Source organism: Bombina bombina, chromosome 2 (assembly GCF_027579735.1).
Source record: "Bombina bombina isolate aBomBom1 chromosome 2, aBomBom1.pri, whole genome shotgun sequence".
In the NCBI taxonomy this organism is placed as follows: domain Eukaryota; kingdom Metazoa; phylum Chordata; class Amphibia; order Anura; family Bombinatoridae; genus Bombina; species Bombina bombina.
In genome coordinates this window covers 329057373-329073433 of record NC_069500.1, presented here as the reverse complement: position 1 = coordinate 329073433, position 16061 = coordinate 329057373, and the positions used below count along the sequence as shown (strand labels likewise).

Below are 16061 nucleotides of genomic sequence, written 5' to 3'. Positions count from 1 at the left end.
TAGGAATTTTCTGATTGGCTGATCGGAACAGCCAATAGAATGCGAGCTCAATCTGATTGGCTGATTGGATCAGCCAATCGGATTGAACTAGATTCTGATTCCATCAGCCAATCAGAAAATTCCTACCTTAATTCCGATTGGCTGATAGAATACTATCAGCCAATCGGAATTCGAGGGACGCCATCTTGGATGACGTCCCTTAAAGGAACAGTCATTCGTCGTTCAGTCGTCGGTCCGGATGGATGTTCCGCGCTGGAGGTCTTCAGGATCCTGCCGCTTCGCTCCGGATGGAAGAAGATCGAAGATGCCGCTTGGAGAAGATGTTTGCCGGTCCGGATGTCCTCTTCTTGCCGGATAGGAGGAAGACTTTGGAGCCTCTTCTGGACCGGATTATGGATCGCCAACCCCCGCTTGGGTTGGATGAAGATCTTGGAGCCAGGACGGATCGGTGATACCTGGATGGTGAAGACAAGGTAGGAAGATCTTCAGGGGCTTAGTGTTAGGTTTATTTAAGGGGGGTTTGGGTTAGATTAGGGGTATGTGGGTGGTGGGTTGTAATGTTGGGGGGGGGGTATTGTATGTTTTTTTTTTACAGGCAAAAGAGCTGAACTTCTTGGGGCATGCCCCGCAAAGGGCCCTGTTCAGGGCTGGTAAGGTAAAAGAGCTTGTAACTTTTTTAATTTAGAATAGGGTAGGGAATTTTTTATTTTGGGGGGCTTTGTTATTTTATTAGGGGGCTTAGAGTAGGTGTAATTAGTTTAAAATTGTTGTAATATTTTTCTTATGTTTGTAAATATTTTTTTATTTTCTGTAACTTAGTTCTTTTTTATTTTTTGTACTTTAGCTAGTTTATTTAATTGTATTTATTTGTAGGAATTGTGTTTAATTAATTTATTGATAGTGTAGTGTTAGGTTAATTGTAGGTAATTGTAGGTAGTTTATTTAATTAATTTATTGATAGGGTAGTGTTATGTTTAATTATATCTTAGGCTAGGATTTATTTTACAGGTAAATTTGTTATTATTTTAACTAGGTAACTATTAAATAGTTCTTAACTATTTAATAGCTATTTTACCTGGTTAAAATAATAACAAAGTTGCCTGTAAAATAAATATTAATCCTAAAATAGCTATAATATAATTATAATTTATATTGTAGCTATATTAGGATTTATTTTACAGGTAAGTATTTAGCTTTAAATAGGAATAAGTTATTTAATAAGAGTTAATTTATTTCGTTAGATAAAAATTATATTTAACTTAGGGGGGTGTTAGTGTTGGGGTTAGACTTAGCTTTAGGGGTTAATACATTTATTAGAATAGCGGTGAGCTCCGGTCGGCAGATTAGGGGTTAATAATTGAAGTTAGGTGTCGGCGATGTTAGGGAGGGCAGATTAGGGGTTAATACTATTTATGATAGGGTTAGTGAGGCGGATTAGGGGTTAATACATTTATTATAGTAGCGCTCAGGTCCGCTCGGCAGATTAGGGGTTAATAAGTGTAGGCAGGTGTCGGCGACGTTGAGGGGGGCAGATTAGGGGTTAATAAATATAATATAGGGGTCGGCGATGTTAGGGCAGCAGATTAGGGGTACATAGGGATAATGTAGGTGGCGGCGATTTGCGGTCGGAAGATTAGGGGTTAATTATTTTAAGTAGCTGGCGGCGACGTTGTGGGGGGCAAGTTAGGGGTTAATAAATGTAATACAGGGGTCGGCGGGGTTAGGGGCAGCAGATTAGGGGTACATAAGTATAACGTAGGTGGCGGTCGGCAGATTAGGGGTTAAAAATTTTAATCGAGTGGCGGCGGTGTGGGGGGACCTCTGTTTAGGGGTACATAGGTAGTTTATAGGTGTTAGTGTACTTTAGGGTACAGTAGTTAAGAGCTTTATAAACCGGCTTTAGCCAGAAAGCTCTTAACTCCTGCTATTTTCAGGCGGCTGGAATATTGTCGTTAGAGCTCTAACGCTCACTTCAGAAACGACTCTAAATACCAGCGTTAGAAAGATCCCATTGAAAATATAGGCTACGCAAATGGCGTAGGGGGATCTGCGGTATGGAAAAGTCGCGGCTGAAAAGTGAGCGTTAGACCCTTTTAATCACTGACTCCAAATACCAGCGGGCGGCCAAAACCAGCGTTAGGAGCCTCTAACGCTGGTTTTGACGGCTACCGCCGAACTCCAAATCTAGGCCATAGACTTTTGATCTCAAAATCATCATTGATGAAGTGCACGGTTAAACTCGTATATATGGCTCCATTGTTCAGCTTGACCACATATGTTGTTGCATAGTATTTCAATTGATTTATCTCTGATTTCAACTATAGCATTTTGCATACCTTTCTGGAATTGCAACTACTGAGAAGTAATTGCGAGATGGCATTTGGTATCTCTTGTCGAGTGTGTGTATCATTCTTTTGAAGCCTTCTTTACTAACTGTGTATGCAGGCACCATTTCTTTGCATATATAATATGCGATAGCGTTGGTTATTTCTCTATGCCTTTTTGAGGTCTTCCCATATGGTGCTGTGTTTGCAAATGCCTTTGATTGCTGCTGCTCAACTTTAGATTCACAGCTTGTTTGTGTTGTCTTTTCTCTACCAGGGTTGTTTTTTTGGTTTTTTTGCCATACATCGTTCAAAGATTTCCTTATGCCGCTCTTTAAGGTGCTGGAACAGGTTTGATGTGTTACTTCGTTTTGCTGCAACACTCGTTCCACAAGTTTTACAGATTACTTGGTTCTGTTTCACATCCTCTTTTCTGAATCCAAAATATTGCCAAACAACTGAGGTTGAATTTTTCTTTGGCACCAACAATTCTGTAGCAATTCTGTATCATCATCGTCGTTATTGTTGGACACAGACAGCTCTTCAGAACTCATCTTGAATTTTATGTACCATGCACACAATACTAGCTGGCACAAAAAATGAGATTATACTACCGCACACACTGCCAATATCAGTAGGGTCAGGCGTCGCTGGCAACCGTGGCACAAATAGACTAGACCAGTCTTGCACTTGAATACAAAGACAGAAAACTATTGAATGGCCTTGATAATGCAGTTAGCTTAGCTCTGATGATGCTAGTATAGCTTCTTCAAGTTGCAGAGATGACACAGCGGAAGCAGTCTTTAAAAAGCTTAAAGATTTAAAGAGAGAACAAAGGCTAGCTGCACTTGAATATAAAGACAACGATGGGCAATTGGGCTTGGTTAAGCAGTCACCTTGATTGAAGAGAGAACAGTCTTGCTGCACTTTAAAGAAGAAAAAAATAGGCTGATAGTGCTATGATACAGGCACCTTGATTGAAGAGAAGTAGAGAACACAGTGGCTTGCTGCACTTGAATAGAAAGACAACAATAGGATTGATGATGCAGTCACCTTGATTGAAGAGAACACAGGCTATCTGCACTTGAATAGAAAGAATATAACAATGGGCTTGATGATGCAGTGACATCACCTGGATTGAGACTAGAGACAAGACCACAGGCTTGTACTTGGTCTAGATCTAGAATATAAATAAGACAACAATGGGCTTGCTTAACTTAATGATGATGCAGTCACCTTCATTGAGAAGAGACAAGAGACCACAGGCTTATACACTTGAAATGATTTGAATATAAATTTTAAAGACAACAACAATGGGGTTGCTCATAATCATGTTTATTTAGACTGAGGCAACACTGGCTTTCACTGGAGGAGACTGACCTTGCAGTTGTAGAATACACTGGCTCTGGAGGACTGACCTTGCTGTTGTTGAAGACACTGGCTGACCTTGCTGTTGTAGAAAACACTGGCTTTGGATGACTGACCTTTCTGTTGTTGAAGACACTGGCTGAATGGCTGACCTTGCTGTTGTAGAAGACACAGGCTTTCAGAGTTGCAGTGCACCTGCAGGATGACTTTGCTGTTGTAGAAGAAGAAACAGGCTGCACTAGAATGTGGATGAAATTGCTGTTGTAGAAGAAGAAACAGGCTGCAGGATGTGTGGGTTACCTTGCTGTTGTAGAAGAAGAAACAGGATGCAATCTGGAACCACAGCTGTTGGCTGACTTTGAACTTGAGTAGATGACACACAGGCACTGTCAGGCAGTATTTGCTGTTGGTTGAACAATGAACATAAAATATTTTTAGAATAAGGTGGTGGTGGGAGGGAGACAAGTTATACGTTTTGGAAAGACAAAATAAATGAATGAAAATTTGAAATGTATAAAAAGTGTTTTTCTCTTGTAAGGTGTATCCAGTCCACGGGTTCATCCATTCCAAACAGGAAGTCGCAAGAGGACACCCACAGCAGAGCTGTCTATATAGCTCCTTCCCTAACTGCCACCCCCATTCATTCTCTTGCAACTCTCGACAAGAAAGGAAGTATCAAGAGATATGTGGTGACTTAGTGTAGTTTTACCTTCAATCAAGAGTTTATTTTTAAACGGTACCGGCATTGTACTGTTTTACTCTCAGGCAGAAATTAGAAGAAGAATTCTGCCTGGAGGTTTTATGATCTTAGCGGTTTGTAACTAAGGTCCATTGCTGTTCTCACACATAACTGAAGAATATGGGAACACTTCAGTTGGGGGAACGGTCTGCAGATTACCTGCTTTGAGGTATGTTCAGTATTTTTATTTTTATGAATAAGTTCTAGAAAATGCTGACAGAGCCTTGTGTATTTGAGGTAAGCCTGATGCAGTGATTTAACAGCGACTGGGATCATGCTTACAAAACAGGGTAATACTATGTTAATACTCATATTACTTAGTGACAAAACGTTTACATGATTTCATAAATAGGACGTTTTTTTTCTCTGAGGGAGATAAGTCTTTATTTGGGGGCTAGTCATATACTCCTAGGAGTATTTTCTTAAGGCCCCTCTGCCATCCAGTACATGGTGGGAGGGGCCTATTTTAGTGCTCTAACTGCGCAGTTTTAATTCAGACTGAGACATCCAGCTTCCCTAGAGGAGTCCTCTGGCATCTGAGGACCATTTCAAAGGGGTTATTTCTGCACAAAATCGTTTTTGAGGGCAGGTAGGAGCCTCAGCAGAGCTGTGGCAAGGTGCTCAATTGACAACGTTTTTTAACGTTTTTCAATCCGGTTTGGGGCCTATGGGGTTATTCATCTATTTGCAAGTGGTTGCAATGTTGCTTTAGTCCCTTACACACACTGTAAAAATTTCAAAAATTTTACTGTATTTTTACACTGTTTTGCAGTTTAAGTGCTAGTTTTTTTCTCTTAAAGGCACAGTAACGTTTTTGTTTAATTGCTGTTTCACCTTTATTAAAGTGTTTTCCAAGCTTGCTTGTCTCATTACTAATCTGTTAAACATGTCTGACATAGAGGAAACTACTTGATCAATATGTTTGGAAGCCATGGTGGAACCCCCTCTTAGAATGTGTACCAAATGTACTGATATTTCTATAAACTATAAAGACCATATTATGGCGCTTAGATTTATCCCCAGGGGATTCTCTGACTGAAAAGAGGGAGATTATGCCATCTAGCTCTCCCCATGTGTCAGAACCTATAACTCCCGCTCAAGTGACAAGTACATCTAGCACGTCTAATTCTTTTACCTTACAGGACATGGCGGCAGTTATGAATGCTACCCTCTCAGATATATTCTCCAAACTGCCAGGGTTACAAGGAAAGCGAGACAGCTCTGGGGCTAGAACTAATTCAGAGCTTTCTGACGCTTTAATGCCTGTGTCCGATATACCCTCACAATGCTCAGAAGCCGAGGCAGGTGAGCTTCTATCTGTGGGTGACATTTCAGACTCAGGGAAGGCGTTACTTCAGTCTGATTCTGAAATGACAGCGTTTAAATTTAAGCTTGAACACCTCCGCTTATTGCTTAGGGAGGTTTTAGCGACTGGATGATTGTGACCCCATTGTGGTTCCAGAGAAATTGTGTAAAATGGACAAATACTTTTCAGTGCCTGTTTACACTGATGTTTTTCCAGTCCCTAAGAGGTTTTCGGAAATTATTACTAAGGAATGGGATAGACCAGGTGTACCGTTCTCTCCCCATCCTGCTTTTTAAAAGATGTTTCCCATAGTTGCTGCCATACGGGACTCGTGGCAGACGGTTCCTAAGGTGGAGGGAGCAGTCTCTACCCTAGCTAAGCGTACAACTATCCCTGTCGAGGACAGTTGTGCTTTCCTAGATCCTATGGATAAAAAATTGGAGGGTCTCCTTAAGAAAATTTTTATTCATCAAGGTTTTATTCTCCAGCCTCTTGCATGCATTGCCCCAGTTACAGCGGCTTTTTGGTTTGAGTCTCTTGAGGAGGCTCTACAGGTGGCGACCCCGCTAGACGATATTCTAGACAGGATTAAAGCTCTTAAGTTAGCTAACTCCTTTATTTCTGACGTCATTTTTCATTTAGCCAAGCTATGGCTTAAGTCCTGGTCAGCAGACCCTACTTCAAAGTCTAAGCTTCTTAACATCCCCTTCAAGGGACAGACCCTATTCGGGCCTGGTCTGAAGGAGTTAATTTCTGATATTACTGGAGGAAAAGGTCACGCCCTTCCTCAGGATAGGTCCAATAAGTTAAGGACCAAACAGAATAATTTCCGTTCCTTTCCAAACTTCAAGAGTGGCGCAGCTTCAGTTTCCTCTAATGCAAAACAAGAGGGAAATTTCGCCCAGTCTGGAGACCTAACCAGGCTTGGAACAAGGGGAAGCAGGCCAAGAAACCTGCGGCTGCCTCTAAGACAGCATGAAGGAGTAGCCCCCGATCCGGGACCGGATCTAGTAGGGGGCAGACTTTCCCTCTTCGCCCAGGCTTGGGCAAGAGACGTCCAGGATCCCTGGGCATTAGAGATTGTTTCCCAGGGATATCTTCTGGACTTCAAAGCCTCATCTCCAACGGGGAGATTTCATCTCTCACAATTATCTGTAAACCAGATAAAGAGAGAGGCATTCTTACGTTGTGTTCAAGACCTACTGGTTATGGGAGTGATCCACCCAGTTCCAAAGGAGGAACAGGGGCAGGGCTTCTATTCAAATCGGTTTATAGTTCCCAAAAAAGAGGGAACTTTAAGACCAATTTTGGATCTCAAGATCCTAAACAAATCTCAGGGTCCCATCCTTCAAGATGAGACTATCCGAACCATCCTACTTATGATCCAGGAGGGTCAATATATGACTACCGTGGACTTAAAGGATGCTTATCTCCACATTCCGATTCACAAGGGTCATCATCAGTTCCTCAGGTTCGCCTTCCTAGACAGGCATTACCAGTTTGTGGCTCTTCCCTTAGGGTTAGCCACGGCACCAAGAATCTTTACGAAGGTTCTAGAGTCCCTACTGGTTGTTCTAAGGCCACGGGGCATAGCAGTGGCTCCTTACCTAGACGACATTCTGATACAGGCGTCGACTTTTCAAATCACCAAGTCCCATATGGACATTGGGTGGAAGGTGAACGAAGAAAAGAGTTCTCTCTCCCCTCTCACAAGAGTTTCCTTCCTAGGAACACTGATAGATTCAGTAGAAATGAAATTTTTTTCTGACAGAGGTCAGATTATCAAAGCTAACTTCCTGCCGTGCTCTTCATTCCACTTCTCGGCCGTCAGTGGCTCAGTGTATGGAAGTAATCGGCCTAATGGTAGCGGCAATGGACATAGTTCCGTTTGCCCGCCTACATCTCAGACCACTGCAACTTTGCATGCTCAATCAGTGGAATGGGGACTACACAGATTTGTCCCCTCTGCTAAATCTGGATCAAGAGACCAGGGATTCTCTTCTCTGGTGGTTATCTTGGGTCCATCTGTCCAGGGGAATGAGTTTCCGCAGGCCAGAGTGGACTATAGTGACGACAGATGCCAGCCTTCTGGGCTGAGGCGCGGTCTGGAACTCCCTGAAGGCTCAGGGTTCATGGACTCGGGAGGAAGCCCTCCTTCCGATAAACATTCTGGAACTGAGAGCAATATTCAATGCTATTCAGGCTTGGCCTCAACTAGCTGCGGTCAGGTTCATCAGATTTCAGTCGGACAATATCACGACTGTAGCCTATATCAACCATCAGGGGGGAACAAGAAGCCCCCTGGCAATGTTGGCGGTTTCAAAGATAATTCTATGGGCAGAGGTTCACTCTTGCCATCTCTCAGCTATCCATATCCCAGGAGTAGAGAACTGGGAGGTGGATTTTCTAAGTTGGCAGACTTTTCATCCGGGGGAGTGGGAGCTCCATCCGGAGGTTTTTTCCCAGCTGATTCAACTATGGGGCAAACCAGAACTGGATCTGATGGCGTCTCCTCAGAACGCCAAGCTTCCTTGTTACGGGTCCAGGTCAAGGGATCCCCAGGCAGCGCTGATAGATGCTCTAGCAGTGCCCTGGTCCTTCAGCCTGGCTTATGCGTTCCCACCATTTCCTCTCCTCCCTCGTCTGATTGCCAAGATCAAGCAGGAGAGAGCTTCTGTGATTTTGATAGCACCTACGTGGCCACGCAGGACTTGGTATGCAGATCTGGTGGACATGTGATCCCTTTCACGATGGTCTCTGCCGCTGAGGCAGGACCTTCTACTCCAAGGTCCAGTCAAACATCCAAATCTAATTTCTCTGCGGCTGACTGCTTGGAGATTGAACGCTTGATTTTATCAAAACGTGGTTTCTCCGAGTCGGTCATTGATACCTTAATACAGGCTCGAAAGCCTGTCACCAGGAAAATCTATCATAAGATATGGTGTAAATATCTTCTTTGGTGTGAATCCAAGGGTTACTCATGGAGTAAAGTCAAGATTCCTATTATATTATCCTTTCTCCAAGAAGGATTGGAGAAAGGATTGTCAGCTAGTTCCTTAAAGGGACAGATTTCTGCTCTGTCTATTCTTTTACACAAGCGTCTGGCAGATGTTCCAGACGTTCAGGCGTTTTGTCAGGCTTTAGTTAGAATCAAGCCTGTGTTTAAACCTGTTGCTCCACCATGGAGCCTAAACTTAGTTCTTAAAGTTCTTCAAGGGGTTCCGTTTGAACCTCTGCATTCCATAGATATCAAGCTTTTATCTTGGAAAGTTCTATTTTTGGTAGCTATCTCTTCGGCTCGTAGAGTTTCAGAGTTATCTGCCTTACAGTGTGATTCTCCTTATCTGATCTTCCATGCAGATAAGGTAGTTTTGCGTACCAAACCTGAGTTTCTTCCTAAGGTGGTATCTAATAAGAATATCAATCAGGAGATTGTAGTTCTGTCACTGTCCTAATTCTTCTTCAAAGAAGGAACGCCTATTACACAATCTTGACGTGGTTTGTGCTTTAAAGTTTTATTTACAAGCTACTAAGGATTTTCGTCAAACATCTGCATTGTTTGTCTACTCTGGACAGATGAGAGGCCAAAAGGCTTCAGCAACCTCTTTCTTTTTGGCTGAGAAGCATAATCCGTTTAGCTTATGAGACTGCTGGCCAGCAGCCTCCTGAAAGAATTACAGCTCATTCCACTAGAGCGGTAGCTTCCACATGGGCTTTTAAAAATGAGGCCTCTGAACAGATTTGTAAGGCGCCGACTTGGTCTTCGCTTCATACCGTTTCTAAATTCTACAAATTTGATACTTTTGCTTCCTCGGAGGCTATTTTTGGGAGAAAGGTCTTGCAGGCAGTGGTGCCTTCCGTTTAAGTTCCTGCCTTGTCCCTCCCTCCGTGTCCTAAAGCTTTGGTATTGGTATCCCACAAGTAATGGATGAACCCGTGGACTGGATACACCTTACAAGAGAAAACTAAATTTATGCTTACCTGATTTCTTTCTCTTGTGGTGTGCCCTGTCACTTTAAGGCAGGTGTTTTTAATTATTAAACTACAGTCACCACTGCACCCTATAGTTTCTCCTTTCTCTTGCTTGTCTTCGGTCGAATGACTAGGGGTGGCAGTTAGGGGAGGAGCTATATAGACAGCTCTGCTGTGGGTGTCCTCTTGCAACTTCCTGTTGGGACGGAGAATATCCCACAAGTAATGGATGAACCCGTGGACTAGATACACCACAAGAGAGAAATTCATCAGGTAAGCATATATTTTTTTTTTTTTATTTTTTTTTTAAACTTTGATGTCCCTCCCAGTCCATTACTGTTTCTGACTGTGTTGTGTTTGTTCATTGTTGTCAACAACACAGTCAGAAACAGTAATGGACTGGGAGGGACATAAAAGTAAAAAAACACTTTTTTTTTTTCTACATTTAATTCATTTGTTTTGTGTTCTTAATCAAGAGCAATAGAGCATGACATCCATGCCATGCATGCTATTTTAAGCAACATTTTAAATTAAATTTATATATTTTATTAGGTTAGCTATTTTTTTGTTCTTAAACACAATTGGTTAGGCATACTTACGGCTGCTATTTTGTGGCAGCACAATGCACATGGACAGTTAATAGGGCATTGCAGACTTTAAGCAATGAATGCATTGCTTGCACATTTAAGCATCATACTAATTTTGATAATTTTGCTCACCAAAATGCATTAACCATTAATGATTTTTTTATTGTTGCAGCACTAGCCTAGCATCAATGATAACAAAAAATAATATATTAAAGTAATTTATTTATTTTTTTATTTAAAAAATAAATAAATACATTTCTATTTGCACTTTCTGCAGCAATGCATCCATCCATAAATAAACATTATTAAACCAATATAACTTATTTGAGAGCATAAACTAATATAATATCTTTTTTGATTATTAAAAATGATTTGTGTTATGGTACACTACTGGACTGCAAACTGGTATAATAAGGGTAATGTAAATATAAAATTAACTATTTAAAATTAGAGGAAAACATATTATAAAAAGCAAAAATATGTGCACTGACTGCACCACTGTGTACTGTTTAGGAGATTGATCGATCTTCTGGGAATCTAAATCAGTATCTATTAAAAAGTAACTATATCATTATCTATATCATGATCATCCTCTATATTCTGATGATGGAGTAGAGCAAGAGACTGTTCTGTAGTAGTAAAATATATTCTTATATTTATAATATGTTATATGTAACATAAATAATATAAATTGACAAATTTCACAAAGCAATACATCCTACAAGAAAGTAATAGTAGCAAGTGCACCCCTTAATGAACAAACATGTTATCTAAATCTCAATGTTTACATACAGTTTCACATGCATCACAGAAAAAAAAGTGCACTTTAAAAGGTTGTGTGTTTTTTTTTTTTTTTTTTTTTTTTTTTTTTTTAACCTATTAAGGACATGTGACGGAATTTTTCTGTCATAAAACAATTGAGCAAACTGAAAGCTGTGTCCTTAAAGGGTTTATACTCTCTTTATTGCTCACAACTTTGAGCTGTCCCACCGCCACACTACTCCCAGATGACTGCAGGATGAAAGCCAGTTGCTGACACACACTCAGAATTCTCGGCAAAAATGGCCGTTTCGCGGGCATTCTCGGGTCCGTCCACGGCCGCACCCTGGTCCGCCTCTCATCCTCCCTCTCCGCCTCCGTTTTCATGAAGAATAAAGAATGTATTTTATTTTCTCATGAAAAGTATGTATATGTGTATGTATATGTGTGTATATATATATATATATATGTATATATATATATATATATATATTCACTCTAAAAGAACATATATTCAATATATAATGGACTTGGAAAGTACCGGTAGCAGTAAAATATGATTTCTATAGTGACAAATTTAATAAGCATAAAAGATCACATCAAATGTTAGTGTAAAAAGGATCTATTAATACACACAAATACATAAACGGATAAGGTCGACCTTAATACAGAAATAAACATTTAAAATGGCAGTTTAAAATAAGCAGTTTTATATGAACCACAAATGGTAACAATAACCAACAAAGTCCTAATAAGTTCAGATTCAAAATGCTATCAACAATGTGAATAGTGCTATGGTGTCGGTAGAATGTCCATCACATCTCAAATGAGCGTATATGCCCCAAATTGCGGTTCCCTCAGATTACCAGCTCTCCGGTATCTGCATGTATAAGTGTGTGTGTCTGCATGTATAAGTGTATACTATGTAGTGTGTGTATCTGCATGTGTAAGTGTATGCTATGTAGTGTGTTACTGTGCATTTTTGCCGACTTAAAAAGGCCAGAATCTAGAATATTAATGAGGAATGCAGAGATCAGTTTTAAAGAATCTCTATTATTAAATGTCCAATTAAGATAAAAATATTTAGCACTGTCTCTGTGAAGGCTAATTAAATACAGAGCTCACATAGCTATACCAGTGGTTTGAGCTTGTGTTTCATTTGCTGCCTATGAGTATTAAAATATGACTTTTTGAAATTTTATTTATTCCTTTGGTCTTATGATTATTATTTTTAAGCCCCCCCCCCCCCCCCCTGCTCCTACCCATGATATTTTGGTGCGGGAGGTGTCCCTCTTATGAATTTGGAAATGTTGGGAGGTATGTAATTATAGAATGTCAGACTACAGACGGAGTGCAAGCCAAATAGTAAAGCAATTCAACAAAAGTTCAACTTAAAAGGACAGTCAACACCAGAATTTTTGTTGTTTAAATAAAAAGATAGATAATCCCATTCCCCAATTTTGCATAACCAACACAGTTATTATATTAAAGATTTTACCTTGTATCTAAGCCTCTGCAGACTGCTCCCTTATTTCAGTTTTTTGACAAACTTGCATTTTAGCCAATCAGTGCTCACTCCTCGGTAAATTCATGTGCGTGAGCTCAATGTTATCTATATGAAACACATGAACTAACGCCTTCAAGGTCTAAGAAATTAGCAAATGAACCTCCTAGGTTTAGCTTTCAACTAAGAATACCAAGAGAACAAAGCAGAATTGGTGATAAAAGTAAATTGGAAAGTTGTTTTAAAATTACATGCCCTATTTGAATCATGACTTTTTTTTTTTTTTTGGACTTGACTGTCCTTTTAAACTAAACTTCATGTTTAAGTCTCTCTTCAAAAATATATTGCACTTCAACAAAGCAAAATAAAGTGCTAGTAGTCTATCTCACAAAAGTATGAAACAAATTTGTTGAACAAATATTTGTTCGATATTCATCTATTTGTTACCAGTGACATTTGATAATCTGATATTAATGAATATCACAAATTACATTATTTTTGTTTTTGTCATTAACAAATGCATATTTAAAACTTAAAGGGACAGTCTAGGCCAAAAAACTTTCATGATTCAGATAGAGCATGTGATTTCAAACAATTTTCCAATTTACTTTTATCACCAATTTTGCTTTCTCTTGGTATTCTTAGTTGAAAGCTTAACCTAGGTGGTTCATATGCTAATTTCTTAGATCTTGAAGGCCACCTCTTTTCAGAATGCATTTGAACAGTTTTTCACCACTAGAGGGTGTTAGTTCACGTATTTCATATAGATAACACTGTGCGCGTGCACGTGAAGTTATCTGGGAGCAGGCACTGACTGGCTAGACTGCAAGTCTGTCAAAAGAACTGAAAAAAGGGGCAGTTTGCAGAGGCTTAGAAACAAGATAATCACAGAGGATAAAAGTATATTATAACTGTTGATTATGCAAAACTGAGGAATGGGTAATAAAAGGATTATCTAGCTTTTAAAACAATAACCATTCTGGTGTAGACTGTCCCTTTAAAGGGATATGAAACAATTGTTTTTTTCTTTCATGATTCAGGTAGAACATGCAATTTTTAGCAACTTTCTAATTATTTTTTTTTTTCAGTTTCTTTGTTCTCTTGCTATCTTTATTTAAAAAGCAGGAATGTAAAGCTTTAAAAGCCAGTCTATTTTAGCTTCAGAACCTGGATAGCGCTTGCTTATTGGTGGCTATATTTAACATTAAAGAAAAAAAATCTGGATTTAGTATCCCTTTAATTCTAAAATTGTATTTACATTTTTTAATTTTTTTTTTTTTAACTTTCTTTCTTATTTTGAACAGGTCTACATCGTTATGTCTGGCTGGTATATGAGCAGTCTGAGACACTGAAATGTGATGAACGAGTTCTTACCAACCGCTCTGGAGAGCACAGAGGGAAGTTTAAGGTAGCGTCTTTCCGTGAGAAATACAAGCTAGGAAGGCCCGTCGCAGGCACTTGCTATCAAGCTGAGTGGGATGATTATGTCCCCAAACTGAATGAACAGCTGGGATAAAAAACTACAATCTTCCCCTCCTTAAGCATTCAACAAAATGCACTTGTATTTTTTTTTTGTCCTATCTTCAGTCTTTATAGAAGTAAATATTATCAATTGCAAACTTTATGGAAACTAGTACACTGGAAATTACCATCATTCTAAGCTAAAAATGAAATGTATCCTTTATAGCCACAATTATTATTAATTGCACTAGTTATGCAAACTTTATAAACCATTAATGTGATACGTTTTGTATGGTGTGTTTTTTGTTTTTTTTGTTTTTTTTTAACACAATACATTTGTATTATATTGAAAGGGCAACACTTTTTTGAAGTTTCTGATTTGAGGAAACCTTGTTCCTTCTAATGTAAACTATATTAAAAATATCTGATGGGCCTATTTTACACATACTGTATTAAATATAATGGAGAGATTAGTTCTTCTGAATGAGACATTGAACAGTGTTGTAATGGATAATGCAACATTGATTTTCTTTGCTAGTTTAAAAATTTGTTGCAAATATAGCGTTTCACTTTTTTTGCTCTATTACAATATGTATATGATTTCCCTTCATTTAATACTTCAATAAAAGTAATTTTAAAAAATATTGCTGTGATTATGCATTATGTATTTTTTTTTTTTTACTCTGTTGGAATACCTGTTGCCATTGAATTTAAGTATAACGAAAATATAATAAAGCACTGTGCAATAAATATCATGTAAAAGGCAGTACCATAGTACTCAAGAAATCCATTTAACAGCTCATCCAAAAAAGATTTCACAAAGTGATCCCACAATGAGAATTCAACAAGATACTGTAGCTAGAGTAATTGATGAAGCTTTGCATAGAGATATAATCACACAGAAACGGGCAAGTTTTTTAAAGAAAAATCCGGTTCTTCCTGTATTGTGTATATACTTCCAAAGATTCATAAATGTAGACCCCCCTGGCCAACCAATTGTGGCAGGGATGAATTGCCTTTTTCAACCATTAGCAATTTTTTTTTTTTTGGATAATCTTAATTAGACCACTATTGGGAGGTGTTGAGTACTATTTACAGGATACAACAGACTTTTGAAACAAGTTTGCATCTTTGAAGGCCCCTTCTAACTATCTTAGTAACTATGGATATTACTAGCTTATATTTCCATCTAAAGGGGGAGAGTCCACAGCTTGCTTCATTACTTTTGGGAAATAAGAATCTGGCCACCAGTAGGAGACAAAGACACCCCAGCCAAATGCTTAAATACCTCCCCCCACTTCCCTCATCCCCCAATCATTCTTTGCCTTTCGTCACAGGAGGTTGGCAGAGAAGTGTCGGAAGATTCGGAGTAGACTCTTATGGAGGGTAGTACTCTTTGAATTGGGACTGGAGTTTTAAGTAGTCCTGTCAGCCTCTCAGTGAGAGCTTGGGTGAAAGTTAGTCCGGAGATGCAGGGAGTCTTTCTGTGAAACCATCCCGACTCATATCAGCTCCATAAGCAATCAGCATTGACGAGTTTTAGTGCCTGCTTCCTACACTTAAGTCAATGTCGGGAGAGATGCTACTACACTGTCACACTTGAGAGGCCATGTTCCTGTTCCACGGATTCTGGTAAGATCGTTTCATTTTTATACACATAATGACAACGCAGAAGACAGGGTCACAGTGTGATGCCTTTTATCTTTATAGAATCAAGGGTTAACATTCCTAGTAAGAGGATTATTGAACGGGGGGTTATACATAATATTTAATTGTCATTGCTGCGATGTGTGAGACAAGGGTTTGGCAATGGGTGAACTTTAGTTTCCTTCCGGGAGTATTTGTGCGGCTGTTTTTGGCGCGTTTTCTCCCTAGTGCAGGGGCGGTCCTGCGAGGCTGACCGGGTGTGGCCTAATATACTTCCTGCTGGGCTGACGGGGCAGGAGACTTAACGGTTTCTGTGGTCCGGGTCCTAGGAGGTGGTGAGTGCCCCGGCCATTGGAGATTATAAAGGTGCCTTTATTTATATTTCTACTAGTCC

General features: G+C 39.6%; 1 protein-coding gene across 1 annotated transcript in view; it reads left to right on the top strand.

The window, feature by feature from the left end:
• The window catches only part of LOC128647775 (phosphatidylethanolamine-binding protein 1), a 32564-nt gene extending 17900 nt beyond the window's left edge, over positions 1 to 14664 (top strand). The window contains exon 4 of the mRNA XM_053700500.1: positions 13864 to 14664. Within this exon, the coding sequence (XP_053556475.1) occupies positions 13864 to 14075 (212 nt within the window). The 3' untranslated portion in view covers positions 14076 to 14664. The remainder of the gene's footprint in view (positions 1 to 13863) is intronic.
• The last annotated feature ends 1397 nt before the right edge of the window (positions 14665 to 16061 follow it).